This window comes from Sturnira hondurensis, unplaced genomic scaffold (assembly GCF_014824575.4).
Source record: "Sturnira hondurensis isolate 20B ecotype Veracruz unplaced genomic scaffold, ASM1482457v3 Scaffold0006413, whole genome shotgun sequence".
NCBI classification, from domain to species: domain Eukaryota; kingdom Metazoa; phylum Chordata; class Mammalia; order Chiroptera; family Phyllostomidae; genus Sturnira; species Sturnira hondurensis.
The window spans coordinates 47,233,624-47,252,298 of record NW_028079044.1 but is presented as its reverse complement, the minus strand read 5'-3'; the positions used below and the strand labels follow the sequence as shown (position 1 = coordinate 47,252,298).

At 48.6% G+C, this 18,675-nt stretch overlaps 1 protein-coding gene across 3 annotated transcripts in view; it reads left to right on the top strand.

The window, feature by feature from the left end:
• ASAP1 (ArfGAP with SH3 domain, ankyrin repeat and PH domain 1) overlaps positions 1-18,675 on the top strand; it is a 274,738-nt gene that overhangs the window by 181,862 nt on the left and 74,201 nt on the right. For all 3 annotated transcript variants that reach the window (XM_037048557.1, XM_037048556.1, XM_037048559.1), the window contains 2 exons: positions 16,798-16,872; positions 17,367-17,416. In XM_037048557.1, the coding sequence (XP_036904452.1) occupies positions 16,798-16,872; positions 17,367-17,416 (125 nt within the window). The remainder of the gene's footprint in view (positions 1-16,797; positions 16,873-17,366; positions 17,417-18,675) is intronic.

Here is an 18,675-nt window from a genome sequence, read left to right as displayed (position 1 = left end):
CCTTTACGGAGGAACATGAAAGGTAGATTTGGGGGCCAGGTCCGGCTTTCTGTTCTGACCAGCTCCGACTAGGGAAACCCTGAATTATTTGTGTTACTCACAAACAGCCGGTTTGGCAAGCCTCTGGTGTTCTGGGGTTTCCGAAGGGGTGGTCCTGGCAGATTCGGACCCCCGAAGCGATGGTGGGTGGCTCTCTCAGTCACCATTTAGATGCTTCTTCTGTGCTTTCAATGGCTGCGGACGGGGTGATGACCCAGTGGGGTGTCCTGTGAAAGCCCCTAGGAGCTGCGGAGATGTTGGCGTGACCCTCAGAGGGGGCTGCGCCGGCTGTCATTAACCAGCTTCTACCTTTAAACTGACGGTGTCTCCAGACCACAAAGCGAGTGACTCTGAGTCCATGTGCCAAGTCAGGGTTCAAGTCCCTTCTTTTGTTACTGCCCATCTCTTTTACATCCTCGAAAACGGTTTTTGTACAAAGGTGCTTTACCTCGTAAACTTTCACCTTGTTTTGTACGATGAGACAGCCTGGGACAGGTAGGTGGAGGGAGGAATGTAGGTTTGGGTGTCAGTCAGACCTGGGGCCCCAGCTCCCCACTCGCTGGCCCTGTGGCCGTAAGCAGGTTGTCTGACTTCTGTCATGCCGGGTTTCCTTGTCTGGAAAAAGGAGTAACAGCCTCCTTGTCTTGGTAGTGGCGGGACTTCACTGAGACCCTAGAACTGATTGTTGAGCACCGAACCCAGCACGTGGAGTTTGCCTCACAAACACAGCGTTTATTGTTACTCACACCTTCTCAGTTGATCTCTGTGGCAGCTCCCAGGGCAAAGGCAGGTGTGGAGAGTCGTGTCCCGTTTTATGGATAAATGCACCGCGTCTCCACAGAAATAACATGCCTGGGCGGTAGTGGAATTTGGACTTGAGCTCATCTTCCCGACTACAGATCAGTTCATCGCCATCTCGGTAGTGCTCCCCACCCCAGCCCCCCAAATGGTAGCATAATAGCCTTGCCTTTGTAGACCCAGGGGATGCTAGGGGCCTGCCCGGCATGACCGGGACCCGTGCCGGTGGGTGGTCCTCAAGTTCCTGTTTAGCCCACCGGGTGCTCGCTTTCCTGCTTCCCTTCACTGTCCTCATCAGCGAGTCGCAGCCTGTTGGGAGGGGCGAGTGTTATGTGCGTTAGCCAGTAGTTTTGGAACTTTCTGGACCCCAGTCTTAAAAATTCTTGAGGACACCAAAGAGTTTTTGTTTATGCGGACTGTTTCTATCCGTGTGTACTCCATTAGAAGTTAAAACTCAAACATTTTAAATCTAGTAATTCATTTTGTGGCAGTCTGTTGCTTTGGTTGAAATAGACAAACAGAAACAAAACAGAGCCTCACACAGGTCTGAATGTTAGGAGGAGAGAAGTACCTTAATGGCCTTTTCTGGTAATTATCAGTGTTCTTTGATGCTACATCAAAAATTGACAAGTAGTAGTTTTTTAAAAGTTGGTAGCAATATGCACCTGAAATCACGTACCAATGAACTCAAAGCATCAGGAAGCGGTCAAGATACAAGTTCTCCAAAATTTTACCTTTTCTCTAAAAGCTCCACTTTTAATATTAGCAGCAGTTACTGTCCCTTGTTCACCTTGCACGACAGGCTCACTTTATTCATCTCGGAGAAAATGTTTGCCAAATATCTGGCTCTCGGCACCCCAGTTTGTCAGCCATTCTTTCTGGAAAAGAGCCAACAGCGGTGCTCCATTCGGAAACTAAAGCCCCAGTCAGTTCAGCCTGCAACTCAAAAGATCTCATAAAACGTTAGCCACACTTTGGTTCTCCTTGGATGTACCCTATGCATACTTTCCATTCCGTCAAACAGTGGTGAAAAGACATACTTAAGGGTTAATATGGAGTAGCATCAGTAATTCTTAGGGTTTCATCAAGGGCATTGATCAATAAAACTCACCTTTTCTTATGTTCTGTAAGAGCGGGATCCTGGAGAATCGAGGGCTACAGTTTGGGACAGTGCGTGTGCCACACTGAGGCATCAGCTGATTCACCTCCGTTACTTTTTGAGTTGTCAGTGCCAAAGTCAAAACAGTGGGTGGGGGGAGCAGAGAAAACCTCCTGTTGTTGTGAAAATGCTCTGACCTTGCGAACCTCCAGGGTCTAAAGGCGCCCTCTCCCCCCGCCCCTGAGAACTGCTGCTGGCCCCGGGCATAGTGGCAGCCCAGCCGCTGAGTGGGTTAGTGTTGCCAGACTCAGAAGCATGAATTTCCTCACTGGCTGAACGAGAAAAAGTGCCTTCTCTGCTTACCCTCTGCTTCCTCGAGGAAAATCCTGTCACCCACATGAGCAAGTGTGTAAACTGCCCTTGAGTCACACGCAGTGGATTGTTGGGGTGTTAGTAGCCACTGCAGGGGCTTTACTTATGTGTTTTCTTTTTATAACAAGAACACATGCCTGAGGGGGAAAACTCAGGCTACAAAGAGAAAATTGCAATTCCTCTTTTACATTCCCCCCATCTTTTGGTACTGGGGGGTTTGTCTTACTAGTGTACTTTCTGCATTTTTTTTCAAATATGGGAAATCATACATGGTAAACAAATTTTGTATTCCATTAGGTCTCACTTGGGGCTGCCATATGCACCTTCCCTGTCTGGGACAAGTTAGAGATTTGAAAGGTCCCCACCCTGGCCCTCCACCCTCAGCCCCACCCACTGCTGTCTGGTCCCTCCCTATTGGGAGAGCCACACCTGGGACACCTGCCTGGTGGGGACCCAGGGACTTGCTTATGCAGGGTCTCGTCTCGTAAGTAAATATAAGAAGGTCTTTTGTCTTTTACTCCATGTCCTTTCTACCAATGTAGCATTTGACACCTTAGAGTGAAAACAAGAAGTTTCATAAAACAAGATCACCAAGCCATTTGTGTATTTGTCTGATTAAAGTCTAGGTCATCCAAGTTTACAGAGCTGCAGAACCAAGCAGTGATTGGCAGGAGCGCGAGACTCTGCGGGAGCGTCCCCGGGAGTCTCTGCGTGGGTAGCGGGTTCCGTCTGGGCTGTGGCCGCGCTAACCCGCACACACGGCGCAGCGCCACAGCACTGGACACAAGGACGTGCAGAAGCGTGTGCACGCAGACGCTGCTGACGTGCAGGCGAGGTCTGTGCCAGCCTTCTCGTGCCAGTGTCGATTTCTAGGTTTTGGTAAGGTGAGAGGGAGAGCGTGAGCGGGCCAGCATATGTTGGGAGGAGCTGGTTGATGGGTACAAGGGACCTCTCTGTACTACTTCTGCAGTTGGGGGGGACGGTCAGGGAGAGAATGTAGGGAAAACCATGACTAATGTAGCTATTGTTATGTGAAAATTTCAAGGTAAACCAAATGTACAGAACAAAACCCCAAATCACACTCTCTGCTGTTCCCTCAGACCACTGACCTGTACTCTCACGCGCTTTTCCCCTGGTCAGTGTTGCCCAGAAGTGGCGTGACCGGCTGTTTTCTCCCGAGGTGAACCCGTGCGTCCCGAGTGTGGCTGGGGAATGCTGCCCCCTAGTGGTGAGAAGCCAGGGAAACACGGTCGTGACCTATTTCTGGGACACTGTTGGCTGCGTGTCTGTGGCAAGGTTTTAAGTGCATGGGCTTTTTTGTGAAGTGCCTGTCATAGGTCCAGTTCATGGTGTATGCTGGTAGATCCTAGCATTTTTAACAAGTATTACATTCCTTTAGTTGACTTACTAATCTCTCTAAACTCATCTTCCAGTTAAAGATGCCTTCCTAGTTAATGCCAGCTCCAGACAGGTAACAGGTTATTTGTTTCACTGAAGCAGAGGCTGTTTCTTGTCTCGGTGCCTTTTTCCCTTTTTTATCCCTTTTCCCCTGTTTTATCACTTTGGATGCCCTTTCGTGGTTCATATATTAATGATAAAGATTAATGATAAAGGCTTTCTTTATATTGCAACTTCCCTGTCTTTAAAAAAAATGGAAAAGAAGGAAAAGAAAGGATATGGTAGAGTGTTAGCTATTTCCAAATATTTTGCATTATTCTTTTGAGTAAATATACAGTACAGGAATTATGTTCGATCTTTATTTTTTGAACCATTTCAAGGAAAGCAGGAACGTCATTGCTGGTGTTGCCGTTCCCCGTGCCGGGCCACTGTGGCCTGTGATGCCGGCCACAACCCCGAGGTGTCAGCTGAGCACTGCCTCCATTTAATTTCCAGACCACAAAATGTGGCCGGAAAGGAGCAGCCGGTGGATTGAAATAGCTTCTTAGGGGGCAGAGGGAAGCCACTGAAACCGAGAGCCAGCCCCAGTGTGGCTGTAGTTTTAGAAAATATACGTGAAACCTCTCTTAAAACCATAGGAGGTGCCCAAAGGGTCGTGGTCCAGCCAGGACCCCCCGTGCCGCGGGCCCCTGCTCTCTCCCGGACGGGCACAGTGCCGGGGCTTGCACGGGCCTGCGCCTCCTCCAGCAGTTAGAGGGCAGATGTGGCTTCAGAGCCGCTGAGGCAAAGCAACGATTTCTCCAGCTGCATAGCATTTCCTGTGTGCAGTTTCTGACTGCAGGGTATTGTGGCTCGGGGTGAGAAGTTTTTAGTTCTGTTTTCTTCTTCCCCTCTCCAAAGGGAATAGCTGGAAATGTGCAGGCTGGATTGAGATTGTTAGCAGATTATTTCTCAAGTTCTTTGAAACACTAAAAAATGTGGAGGTTTTGGGTATACTGAGTGGTTAGCTGGTAGCCCCTGGTGCTCTGGATTATATCATGCATTTTAAAAACCTCATCTTTTGGCAGAATGGTAACCCGTCATTGCGAGGTTTCGCATTCGATCAATGTGCCTCACTGCCAGTCGGTGCTGTGGGGCTGTCTGAGGAATGAGATCCATCCGTGTGGGTGGGTGGAGCGTGGGTAAGAGGGAGGATTTCTTTTTCCCTCCGGTTACAAGCTTTGTCCATGCCCAACATAAAAATTTCAGGAATATGGAATAAATTACATAGGAAAATAAAGATCATCATATAATTCTAATTTCCAACTTAATACTAATATCATAGTACGTCCTTTGAAACAATTTTATACATTTATACACAGAGACGCTATGTATCTATATCATCGAAGTCTACAGTCTCTTATTCAAAGCCCTAGAGGTCAGGTGTGTTTCAAAATTCAGAACCCTGCAGGTTTCAGAAGGGAGACAGAATGCACCCTGTGTAACACCCCCCCGGCCCCTGTGACTTCTTAGGCAGGTCCTCATAATTAAACACAGTTTTACCTGCGCGGTGAAAGATGTGAGTATTTACACGAAGGGGCAGAAGGGCTCTCAGGAGTGCCACCTCAGGCCAGGCGAGAGCTTCCCACCAATGAATTCAGCTCCCTGCAGGTTTTGCTGCTCAAGAGGTTTCCGTTGTTGTTCCCATGCAAGTGCATGTGTCGTATATCCATCGGTAGCCTCACATTGCCCCTGCCAGGTAGTAGCTGCGATTATTCTCATGCAACAGCTGGGGAAACAGAGTCGGAGCACCAGGTAGCCATCGCATCCAGACTGGGCGGTCTGCTCCGGAGTCTGTGCCTTTAAACAGCACAGGGGACAGCCTCTCAGTGTGTATGAATGGGCCTCCTTTTATGGACATAGTGCATACAATGCTTAATTTATTTAAGTGAAAAATATTGATTTATATAACAGCAAGTAAAACAGTGCACAGATGTTGCAAGAAGCAGGCAAACAGCGTTCTGTGATAATTAACAGCCTTCTTTCGGCATGATCGTGGTCCCAGAAGCCTCCAGAGCGCCTTCTCCAGGCCCAGATCTAGAGGCCCGTTGTGAAAAGCAGACGCTCAGAGCATTCTGCCAGACTCAGCCTCGCATTCCCCCTGCCCCTCCACTCTTCCTGGAGTTCCCACCTTCCATCCCGGCCATGGCCTCCACCTGGGTCCTGCCGTGCCACCTGCTGCAGGTGGGATGCTCTGTCTTGAACTGGTTTTGGATTCCTCTGCAGATTGTTCCCTCTGACCTCTCCTCACCTGCATTCTCCGTAGCCTTCAGACCAGGCCGCTTACTCAGGACCCTGACTCCTGGGCAGGACTGCGGCCCAGGCAGAGCGCTGTTTTCGGGCCGCTGTCAGCCAGCACCAGGGAACACGGGCTTGTGAGGGGACTGTGCTGTGTTCTGGGCTCCACTAGTACAAGCCCACTGGGTGTGTTAGCTGTGTCCACCCTGCCAAGCTGGCACAGTGGCCATTCTGGGCCCAGTGCTTCTGGCTTCCTGTTGCCTGGGAACAGGAGTCTCAGAGTGTGAAGTGCCTTTTCCTAAGGGTTTTCCTGGAAACACTTATCTCAGTCTTGGTTTTGGACAAATGTTCTGGATTGGAGAGCACTTCATGGTACCCTCGGGGGTTGACAGTGCTCATGTGTCTGATAAAGGCTTGACAACATTCCTGTGATGGAGAGACCTGTCCACTTCAAAGGCCATTCCTGACTTACCTGGTCCTTGCTGTGAAACTGTTCCTCGTGGAATCGCTTTGAGAAGCGCTGAGTTAGGTGGCTTGCTGGATCAGGTGATCCATTTCTTTATTTGTTTTCATTTTATTCCATTTCATGACTACACCTCTAGAATTTATTTCTTATTTACCTTTCAGTGTGGAGTTTCTGATATTTAGGCTGGTTGCTTCTTTCCATTTTGCCTGTTTGTTTATGATTATGCCCTTTGATGCCTTTGGTACCTTTTGGTCTAAACGTGAAGAAGTGGCCTAGTCATTCAGTCTGGAACAAGCTGCTTACTACGTCTTCCATGGAAAATAATGGGCCCTCTTCATCTTGACCAACTGCCCAGCTGCATTCAGCAATTGAAAGTTCAGAGAGTGGCAGAAATCCCAGGACTTTAAGGACTTTAAAGTCAAGTACAACTGAGTTCAGATCTCCATTCCACCATTTCCCAAGCTGGGTCATCAGAGGAAGAGTCTTTAATTCACACACTCATTCATTCATTCATCCAGAAAACAAGGATGTCAGGAAAGGCCTCAGGGGGGGAAACCCTTGGGCTGAGCCACAAATAATTAGTAGACACTTATGAAACTATTCTCTTAGACTTTTAGATGCTCTTTTTTAAAAAATAGGAACACTAAATAGCATTAAGCATTGGTTGATAACGCTTGATGTTTAAAGACTGAGATAAGAGTGTTTTCAAAAGAAGAGGCTCTGGCACTGACTCAGCCCGTGTTTACTAAGGGTTCGTTCTGTTCCAGGCCCGGTGCTGACCTTGACTGTCACATCCTATTTAGGAGGTCGCTTAAGCAGTACATTTAGCAGTTTACACTGATGGGCCACTTCATTTTGTAGGGGAAGATGGACGCGCCCACAGGGCCAGTCTTTGCACCCTCTGCTCTCTATTGCCCGCAAGTGGAGAAAGCGTGCTCGGTTCCCCAGCAGCGGTGGGCATCCCCGGCATGATATCGAAGAAGGCACTTTATCCGCAAGGGTGGCCTTGAAATGTAACCAACTGACAGTGCTCACCACAGCCACCATGTGGATAAAAATTCTTTGAATTCTGAAATTTTCACGGAGTACCAAGTGCAGTGAGTCTTTGAACATGAAGCTATGAACCAAGCAGAGTAGGGCCGTGCGGGCCAAGGGGGCGGCAGGCGTCTCTGTTCTCCCATCTGGTAAATGAAGACAGCGTGTCTGCTCTGAGGCCTTGCTGCTCTTTCGGTATCTGGTGAGCCCGTGTGCTTGTTTGTTTAACGTAGTAGATTTTAAAATTGTGTTGAGAAGGTGCTTTCTAAGTACAAGTTTGTTGCTGTAAAACACACAATGTGTGATGAAGATGTTTGAGGAAGGCAAGGAAAATGGGATTTGATCCCACTGACAGTATGGTTTTGTTCTGGGTGAAACAACAAATTATACGCAACATGCATGGAAATGAAATTAAAGGTCTGAAAGTTGATCGAAAACTGATTAATCTTCACAACAATAAAGAAGTTCCAGGGGCTGGGATGTCTTTTTTAAACCGTAGCAGAGCTAGACAGGCCCTTTTCCTTTTGCTTCCCTGTGTTTCCTAGTCTCACAAACCTTAGCTACTGGCCCTTCCTTACAGTCGTCCTCAGATGAAATCAGACGCAGCACATAATGCAAAGGAAAATAGTGCTTTTGTTTTCAGTTGGTGCAGGGACAGGACAGTGAATGTAACCCATCCTTTACTTAAAGTGAATTAGACAAAACAGAATTGCATTATTCTACATTAAGGAAGTTTTCTTGGTAAAACTTGCAGAAAAACCCATACTTTCCACTTAAATCAGTCCTGTCAGTTCCTGAAGCCTTCGGCACGCTGGTGGGATCGGGCTTTTGCCTTCCCTTAGTCTGGACCAGGCTCCCAGAACCGCCACTCACCTCTGGTCTCTCTTCACTGTGGTTACGTTTCAGACCACAGACAGGCAGGTGACTGCCACTTTCTGACTGGAGGTCTCCTCTAAAAGAACTTTGGATGCCCTTAGACTAAGGCAGTGGTGCCCAAACTTGACCTTGCACCCATGCCCCCTAGGTAGTTGGGCCCCGCCCTCACAGTGTCTGATAACTAACTGGGTTTGAGATTTCCTTCCGAACAAGTTTTCAGGTGGTGCTGACGCTGTCGACAGCCCGGAGACCACACTCGGAGAGCCACTGGTAACGACGGTCATTCTGGAGAGAGAGCAGAGTCCCGTAGCGTTACAGAGAAGCTGCACCCTCGTTCCTCTGAACTCGCTACCTAGTTAACTGTTCTTACTTTCACACGTAACATCTGGCTGGTGTCATGTGTTAACAAGTCAAGTCACAAGTTGAATGAGAAATAGGCTGCTGGTTGGTTGTATCGCCCTCCTGTGTTTCTGTGTCGTATTTCTGTTGATAACTTTCTGAATACAAAAATAATGCCAATTCATTGTCGAACACTTAAGAAAATACGGGGGAGGGGGGAGACGAAAATCACCCATAACCTTCTAACCCACTACGAAGGAGTTGAGATGTATCTGTATCTCTATGTCCTCCAACCATTTTTCTGTTTACACATATGTTTTGTATGTCTGTTTTAATCATAAACTTTGAGAACACTGGGCTCGTGCTGTAGCACTATTTTATAACCAGTTTGTATATTTTATACTCATTTACATATTTTGAACATGGTTTTTTATTTGGTAAAGTATTATAATCTAACTGGCACCGGAAAGCAGAGCGCCCGGTTGCAGTGCGGTGGCAGCCCCCGTCAGCCGCAGCCACCGCCCCCCATCCCCGCTCCCCACCCCTGGGCCCGCAGAGCCCAGGGGCGCTGCCGTGACGGCGTCCGACAGCTGTGTGGACGCCCATCATCCCCCCACAGCTTACTAACCAGTCTCCGGTTCTGAACACGTTTCCGTTGTCTCCAGTTGTCACTGATGCAGTGATGCTTGAGGGCAGCTTTTGAAGTCTGAGCATGTGCTACAATTACAGATTATTTAGGTCCTGGCCGTCTCCTGTGTGTGAATTCACTGTGTGATGTTTTTGTTTTTCCTTCCTTCACGAATGTTTGAGTCCACTAGGAAATGGGCAGAAACGGCCTGTAGCCCAAGGCCCTGTGGCTCTGTCAGTCCTTCCTCGGGTCACGTGAAGAAGCTTATTTTCTTGAGATACTTCAGACTTTCTCAAAGGTTATATTTATATTGTGTAGTTTTATAAGGGACATTGTGAACTATACCCAAAAATTTAGGGTTCTGATAGTAGTGGTAAAGCGACCCTTGTGACCTGTTTAGAATGGTCAGGGCCTCACTGAGGAAGTGACGTGGAGACTAGAAGGCCCTTGGCCAACAGCCGGAGGAGGGGTGGTCCAGACGGGGCGAAGCTGCAAAGGGGCTGGTGTGGGTGAAGGGTAGTGGGAATGGCCAGAGGGCCTCAGGCAGGTGCCCAGGCCAGACCTGAACCAGTCTGGAGTCGTAGCTAGGTCAGTGGGAAGACTTTGAGGGGTTTTCACCAGGAGAGTGATGTGATCGGATCACCACTTTGAAAGAGCGCTCTGACTTTAGAACACAGGAAATGACCATGGCCTCTGGAGTCAGTAAAACCCTTAAAAACTGACCTCCTGCTTGCCCACTGTTGCAGCTCGGGCAGGAGACTGAACCTGTCTGGGCCTGTTTCCCCATTAACCAGGTGAGACTAAGCCCACCGCTCAGAGTGGCTGTGAGCAGTAACTGCAGGGAGCATGCATTAAACACATACCATTTGTCACTTTAATAAACCAGGTTCAGGCTCTCTGCCTAGATCAGAACGCGGTATGGTGGGCACATTACTGTGCGGTTTGTGGAGACCCGTGCAGAGGGATGCAGGCAAACACGGACTACAGAAGTCACCAATGCGGAGAGTGTCGTGCAACATGGAGGGCGCTCGGGGGTCCCCTCACCCCTCACCCAGCCTCTATTATCCAAAGTGCTATCATTGTGCTTTCTTTACCACCACTACTGAGCTTTTCAAGGGTTAAAAAATTCTTTAAAAAAATGAACCTAGTCTCTGTTGCACCAGGCATCTTGGCTGCATAGGGCCCAGGATCTGGACTGCAGCAGCCCCCTCAGCGGCATGTGGAGGGGGGGCCTTATCGTTCCCACTCCACAGGCAGAAAGACCGAGTCTCCCAAATGGCACCCACGTCTTGAGAGTGCTGGGTACTCCTGCACTCCAAACCCCGGGCGGGGGGTGGGAGGTAACTCCGGTTCTGGTCTGTGTTGGATTTATAAGTGCCCTCAGCCTGTGAGCAGCATTCTTTGTTTCTCCTTGATGCAAAAGCAAACAAATAAAACAAGGCTGAATTGGTCAGTAATTGCAGCTAATTGTGTGTTGATGCAGATAGGATATTACAGTCTTCAGAACATCCCGGTATCTGCAAACAGTGCTATAAACGGTTCACCGACTTCGGAGTCAAGACCTGATTTGTGGTTTGACCCCCCGCCCCCAAACTGGCTGAGTGTGTGTGAACAGATTACCTAAGAACACCTTGTGCGGTTGTCCGGGGCAGCCGCTGGAGCCGAGTATAAAAGCAGGAACTGAGTGGTGTTGCTCTCCCTGATCCTCTCGCACCGGTGTTGGCTAGTTGAAGAACGTGCTGGAACGCTCATTTCAGGTTAGGAAACTGAGTCGCAAGGTCAACGGCTAGGCAGGTAGTGATGAGTGGCTTTGTGCCTCTGGGCTTCCTGGATCCCGCTGAAAACGCTGTCGTCTGTATCTTAATCCCCTGGAAACCATCCTGATGACAAACAAGACTGCAGTTTTAATAGCTTCAAGGTGGTCAATAGCTCCCTAGGGTGTGAAGGAGTTAACCCACCAGACAGAAAGCCTAATTTATGCCAGGGAAATGTCTTCACTGCTGGGAGCTGGCTCATTGTTTTAATTGGATTTTCCAACATGCTGAGCAAGTCAGCAGATTTGCCTTAGCTTTACTTTCAGCAAAACCTCTCAGTCTGTGAAGGGGAAGGAGAGAGAACCAACCGACAGGAGGGAGAATGTCAGAATTCATGCGGAATGAAAAGCAAGCCAATTATGTCCTTGCTAATTGAGGCGGCGGCATGGAGGTGCCCTGGAAGTGCTGTTGCAGAGCCACGCTGCTCTCTGCTGCCCTCACGTGGCAGTCACTGACCCTGTCCCCGGGCTGCTGAGGGCAGCATGCATGGATGCACACGCACAGGACGGGGTGACCCACGACCGCTTCATGGCTCTTGCGCTGGGATCTGGTCAGTGAGTGAGCAAACAGCTGCGGCACATCCCTTAAGAAGGCTTACTTCCTGGAGAGGAAGGGTGGGTGATGAGTCCGTCAGCAGCTAAATGAGGTCCTTTCGTTTTGTGGTGGAGCTGGAACGTGGGGGGAGAATCAGGACAGAAGGGGTGTGTGTGTGTGTGTGTGTGTTTATATCCACAGAGTAAAACTGTGACGTCCTCACTAAGTCTGGTAATGTCTAAATAATGGTAAGGAAAAAATGGTTATTTTAATCAAAACCAGTATTGATTACAGTTTATTTGCTGACACAGGTCACTTTTGCATAATGAAAGGTAGACCTCCGCTTCCTCCCAGCTGACATATTCCAAATTTCTGGTTGAGCTTGACGTCTGTACGCACAGGAGAAGCAGCCATCTGTGAGGAAGGAAACAAGCAGTGGTGTGTTTGGAAAGCCGATGTGTTTACCACACCTGAGCATCAGTCCCAAAGTGGCCTTTAATGTGCCATTGGCTCAGCAAAATGGGAAAGGATGTCCTTCTCAAAACATGGTCTTTTACCTCTGGTCAGGGGGAATCCCGTAAAGAACTTGTTGGTTCAACCTCATCCTGAAAGGAAAGGAAACGGGGTATAGCTGAGTAAATGGGAATGGAGTTGATAGAATTTTAGTTAAAAAAGTGGAAAATTACTATATGGTAGATTGGAAAGGCTTTTTAAGAAAACCCATTGAAGATAGTGAAGGTGCTACAGGACGTCTGTCCCACACTGTCTCTGTGTGATGGTGGCTGCATTGCAGCTGCCTGCGGGGGTGCTTTTGTGGCACCGCAGTTTGCAAGTCTTGCTCAGGCCGTGAGAGGTGTTCCTGAAAGAACTAGAGAATCAATGTTTAAAAAAACAGGAGAATCACAGAATCCTCCAGCTGTGAAGCTACGTGATTCCTCTCTCACTGAGCAACTCCTTAAAATGTCGGAGGAAAGGGTCCTCTCTTGGAGATCTCCCGTGAAGAGGTTCTGCTTGGCCTCTCAGGGAGTCGTTCCTGAACATTCTTTCCTCTGGAAACTGGTCTACTTCTCTTTGCCGTCTCTCTGTATCTTTAAAATGACAGGTCGTTACCATTCACTTCTCATTTAAAACAGTCTCCTCCACCAGCTTTTATAAATGAACCTACTTTTTCCCTGGGAAGTAGGTTGAGAAGAGTTTGTAAGTTTTTGAGTTGTTTTCCTGTGGCCTCTTCATATAGGCTTGTCACTGGGAAGATTCTGGATTCATAACACGTCATTTTGCCTTCTTGGTTTCTTATCAGCCCCTAGAGGATGTGTGTGGATAACCACAAGAAAATTCTTCATTCTTGGGGTTTTCCATCAGCGCATCTGCAGCCCACCGCTGCCTGCCCCCGTGCCTGGCCTCGGGGACGGCATTGGAAGGTCGAGACATGTGCCATGTGTTTGCCATGTGGTCAGTCCGTGGCTTTTGCGGGACTTTGCCTTCCTCGCAGCCCCCACGCTCAGCGCTCACCACAGAGTTGCCTAATTCTTCTCTCGTCACTTTTCTCATGCAGCCTCCAGGTCAAGGTGGCAGGAACATCACGCTTTTTTTTCCTGCTTCATTTGACAAAGGATTTGCGGCATCGGTGACTGAACGTTAAAAACGGTTTATAATCGCTCTTTTCATTCTTTTTGTTTTAGAATTTTTTTGCTTTTATAAAAATAAACAATATAGTATGTGTTACCAAATCTTCTTAAAAATGCAAAAACATGCAGAGTGAAAAGCCACCCCCTCCTTGCCCATGCAGACTCCAGAGGACCCAGTCTCAGCAGTTTCTCTGTCCTTTCTGAAATAATCCAAGCATAGCAGATTTTGTTCTCTTTATACAAACCCTCGCACACTGGGAACACTCTTTTACACTTTGCTTTCACTTCAGAACAACTCATCTTGGGAGCTTATACAAAGTTAGACATAAGAGCTTTCTCGTTTCTGCGGCTGCGTTGAACTTCCATCATTTGTAAATCAGCCCCTGCTGACGAGCAGTGACCTTTCCACGAGGGTAGACAGTCCTGTAGGGAAGGACCTCGTGCACAGGCTTTTGTGTTTCCTTCATTCTGCAAATATTTATCAGGTGGCCACTCTGGGCTAGGCCATGTTCTGAGTTCTGGAAATGTATACCAGTGAACATGCAGACCTTACTCCCAAAGAGCTTGCAGTGAAACAGGAGGCACAGCAGACCAACAAGGAAACGCATATGTACGTGAATGGCTAAGGACGGTAGGGATTTTGAAGAAAGATAATGCCTCCTTGAACAAGGAGAGGTCAGTACTGGCTTGATTAGTGGAGGGTGGGGCAGGTACCGCCTCACCTACCCACCACCCACATAAAGGCTGAGGCACACAGCAGGGCAGGACGCAAGGGCTCATCTCCCAGGAATGAGATTGTGGGGGACCCAGAGCAAAGTGTTATTTCACCTGTCCATCTAGGACAGAGGATGAGTCCTGTTAGGCTTTATTTTCCCATCTTATATCCAAGACCAGTGTTTTTCAACCTTACTTCTTCTTATTATTATTATTATTATTATCTGCAGACCCACAACCCAAGGGGCCTGTTTAAAGACAGTTTCTTCCCAATCACTCCCCCTGTGAAGTGTCAGTGCCCTGGGTATTCTCTCTGTCTGTGTATGCACTGTAGCCCCTTGGAAAGCCGGAAAGCATTGTCCTACCTACAGTTCTTTCTCAGCGCGCTCCCCGAGAATCAGTGCCCTGGACAGGTAGACATAGACTGAATCTTTGGCCTCTCACTGCTGGCCAGCTTGCCAGCCAGCTTTGTCTGTACCGGTGATGGTGAAATTGCATGGACAGAACTGTCTTGGTAAGAATCTCGTTGTCTTTGAAATGAGGAAGAGTTGGTAGTTTCTGACCCAGCCCGTCTGGGGCTTGCAGTGAAAGACTTCCTCGTGCGTGCAGTCAGGGAGCAGGGAGGGCAGGGGCGTGGGGTGACCTGCAAAGAGTGGGAAGCCTGGATGAGAAGCACAGGAAAGGCTTCAGGAGAAGCGGGGCCAGAGGAAGGCCTCCCTGCCCGGTCCCTGTCTGTCGCCCTTCTTGTGTTTGACATCCCATATGATCTTACAAAGAAGCAGGTATCCAGCACTTCTCACATGCTTTAACTCATCTGATGCGGACTCCGGTCAGTGGTGTCCACAGTGGATGTGACGAGCAAATTCACATGGACTGCAGAAGTCTGGTGGAAAAAAGGGACAGCATGGCCATTCTTGGAGTGAGAGAGCGCCCCCCACCCTTGCCTGGGCATGCTTTTATTGCTTTTCTGGGAGCATTACATCAAGGAAGGTCCTTGTTCATTATGCACAGGTTTGCTTTAGGTGATTACCTTTTACAGATAACAAAGAAAAGGATGTTGCGAATACGAGGGAAAAAGTGGTTGAACTGGATACACTCCATCCTTGGGAGGTTTAGCATAGACTTCAGGAAGTTACTTCAAAGATATGCCTTTTCTGTCTTAACTCAGGGCGAGGGAGTTTTAGCAAAAGTGAACCTCAAAGCAGCCTAGATATTGTGCAGGCCTGGCTCCTCACGGGGCAGCCGATCTGTGGGCCTGACTCCTGTGTGCTGGCTGGCAGTTTTCTGAACCAGGGCTGAGCTACATTCGCCGTTGCCACACGGACCGGTTCCCTGTACTCATTCCGTCTTCACAACAGCCATCAGGAGAGGTTAAGATATCCTCACTTTAGAGTTGTCGTTAAGAGAGTCACGCACGAAGCTGGCAAGTGTCAATGCTGGCTCTTCTCACACCACTGTCCCCCTCCAGTTCTCACACAACCCACAATGTCACCGTGTGATAAAGTGTGTGCCGGTGCATACTGACTGCACCCGTCCCTGGGATGCGAGCTCTCTGAAGGCAGGAGTGGGGTTTTATTTGTCTTTGCCTCCCTCACCCCTAGTACAGAGGGTGTCAAAGAATGGGTACTTGGTACATGATAGATGGACGGGGGGGCAGACAGACAAATGCTGCTTATATGTAAGTAAAATTACCCCTCCTGTGAGCGGACCCACCACCCTCCCCATCCGTGCAGGGGGCTGCAGTCTTAGTTTCTGGTTTTACTAAAATTGCTTTCATCACGATGCTGCAGGTCCTCGACAACAGCCAAGTTTGTTCAGTCCGTGTTTCGCTGTAATGCCGGTGAGATGCCACAGGACTTAATTCATGTTGATATCAATTAGCCCGTGGTGTAATTGGTTTCATTGTCTCACATCCCTTCAAGTCACGGAACCCACCCACCATGATGACTGAGGACTCACTGTACTCATGATCTCCTTGGAGACAAACTGGACTGTACACTCTTCTCAGTCCCGGTGTTGCTGGCGCCTGTGCGTCCCTCCCTTGGTTTCCCAGCCACCCTTCTTTCCACTGGGCAGTAGCCTCATCTCTCTCCTCTGCAGACTCCTCCTCCTACCATCTTAAAATCAAAGCAACCCAGGCCACTGGCTCAGAACCATGAAAAACCCTGCACCCCAACAGTAGACGCCACTTCCTGAATACCTGCCTTTTTTTTTCAAGTCTTTCTTTTTGTTCATCGGATTGGTTTTTTTTAAGATTTTTATTTATTTATTTTTAGAGAGGGGAAGGGAGAGAGGGAGAGAAATATCAATGTATGGTTGCCTCTTGTGAGTCCCCTGCTGGGAACTGGCCTGCAACTCAGGCATGTGCCCTGACGGGGAATCAAACCTGCAACTCTTTGGTTCACAGCCCACACTCTATCCACTGTGGATACCTGTCTTTTTCATGAAATGTGGGCACTGAGGCTGCCGTTGGGAGGAGAACACTCCAGGCTCTGCCCTCACCGAGCTTGCGTTCTGGTCAGGGAGACTAAGCACACATTTAGACAAAGCAGATAATTGTAGATCTGATGAATGTCAGACAAGAATATGAAGAGGAAGCGGTGGGGCCAGGGATGCCACCTGGCCACAGGGGCGGGCGGGGGAGGGGGTTGTCCCCACAGGTGCAGGGGGTGAGTCCCTGAAGCCTGGTGAGGGGGGTGTGCTCAGCCAGCATCAGCCGGTCTCGCTGCTCCAGGTGCACTTTCTCTTCTAACCGTCTGGCGCCTCTGCTTGTCTTTCAGCTCCAGGGTCTGAACCACAATGTGATCTTCACTTTGGATTCCTTGTTAAAGGGAGACCTGAAGGGAGTCAAAGGAGTAAGTGTACAGAAATTTGATTTCCACTGTAACTTGAAAGGATCGATTTTTTTTTTTGGTCTTTTGAGATCATAGTGGTGCTTGTATTTAAAAGGCACTCTGAACCCTTTTAGCATAAAAAATGTTGGAAGATGATCAGTGGAAAAGATGTCCCACTTCCCATAATGTTACTGACTGAGGAACACGATCAGACACTTTGAGGATGACCGGGAGCCTAGGTGGGTGGGACAGAATCTGCCCCTGGGGCCGGCTCCATTGCTGGGGCGCCCCACGCGTCCGGTGTGGTCCCGCCTCACCCATGTGACCAGGGCACTCGTCCTTCCAACTCTCTCAGGCCTCTTGTCTGTAATGACAATAGTGTGATGTGCAGGCAAGTATCTTGTATAAAGTTCCAAGCATCCTTAACAGAAAAAGATTTTGCTAAGACGTTGTTCGAAAATTATTTACTTGCCTTTAATCAACAGTACATTCAATTTCACTTTCTCTTTTTTAAGGATCTGAAGAAGCCATTCGACAAAGCCTGGAAAGATTATGAGACAAAGTTGTAAGTTGTTTTTGTATGGTTTGGTTTTCTGTTTTTGTTTTTTAAAATAATTGTTGTGCATTTCCTAAGAAAAAGAATGACTGAGAAAAGGACAGAGCCCTTCGCTTACATCTCCTGGGCGACACGTTGGTTTAGTGCGTGCATGTGAGGGCTGAGAGGCTGGCCTGGCACGTCTCCACGCCGTTCCGGGTCATGGTGCGTTTCTTCATCGCCATCGTTATCCCAACACGCTTGTAACACCGGGCTGTGGGCCGGGGTGGGAGGAGAAACGTACTTTAAAGCATTTAATAAAAAATTTTGGCTGAAAACTCTATAACTATAAACATAAGAGAATAAAAAGGCATTTCCGTAGGCAGCAGTAGCAGCAAAATGAAAACACAAACAAAAGAAAGATTCGAGATTAATTGTTCTTCTCCCAAACTTCTTTTGTAAAGGTTTGCGTAGTAAGTGCGTTGTTGGAGTCCTGTCTGAGAAGCACTTTTGTGCATCGGCCGTTATAAATGCAGCTGACCACCAAGGGGCCTTAAAATGGTCAGCTGATGTGGACGAAGGCTGGGGGCCAGGTCGTCTCTGTTCTCTGCCAGTGGGCTGTGAATGCTCGTGCTCGTGACCAAGTAGTGCCCTGCCTGGAGGCAACTGCGTGCACTTGGACCAAACAGAACCAAGTAGTTATGCAGGGGTGGGGTCCACAACACAGGGAGAAAAACGTCTGCTGTAGACTCGGTGTGGACCGTATCTCCTCTGTGGGACGTAGGAACAATGGAACAGGATACGTGCTTTGTCAGCTAAAGCTCTGCAGATGTATCCGTACCCAGATCCATGTGTTGTCTGAAGACCTTGAAGTGTCTGCCAGTCCATGTTGTGACTGTCACACAACACTAAGTGTTCTCAGGTGATCCAGCTGCCAGTCACCGCTCCTCTGTCAAATGATACATGACTCGTCTGTTCCCTTGTCTGTACTGTCCCCTAGAATCTGAACTCCGTGAGGATAGTGCCCACGTGGTGCCTGTGTGTGGTGTCAATTGACTCTCCCAGCGCCCATCAGTCTTTGGCATGGGCTGTTGCCTAGGGAGTGTTTAGTGAAGGAGTAAAGGAGTTACCGGGCCCAGAAACGTAGAACAAGAATAGGGAGTCGAGTGGGACCCGATTTGAGGGCCTCATCAGGAAGGTTTGGGTTTTGCTTTTGTTTTTAATGAGCCTCTGTCAACCAATTACTTTCCCAAGATAGGCCTCTTTCTCATTGACACGTACTAGTACAG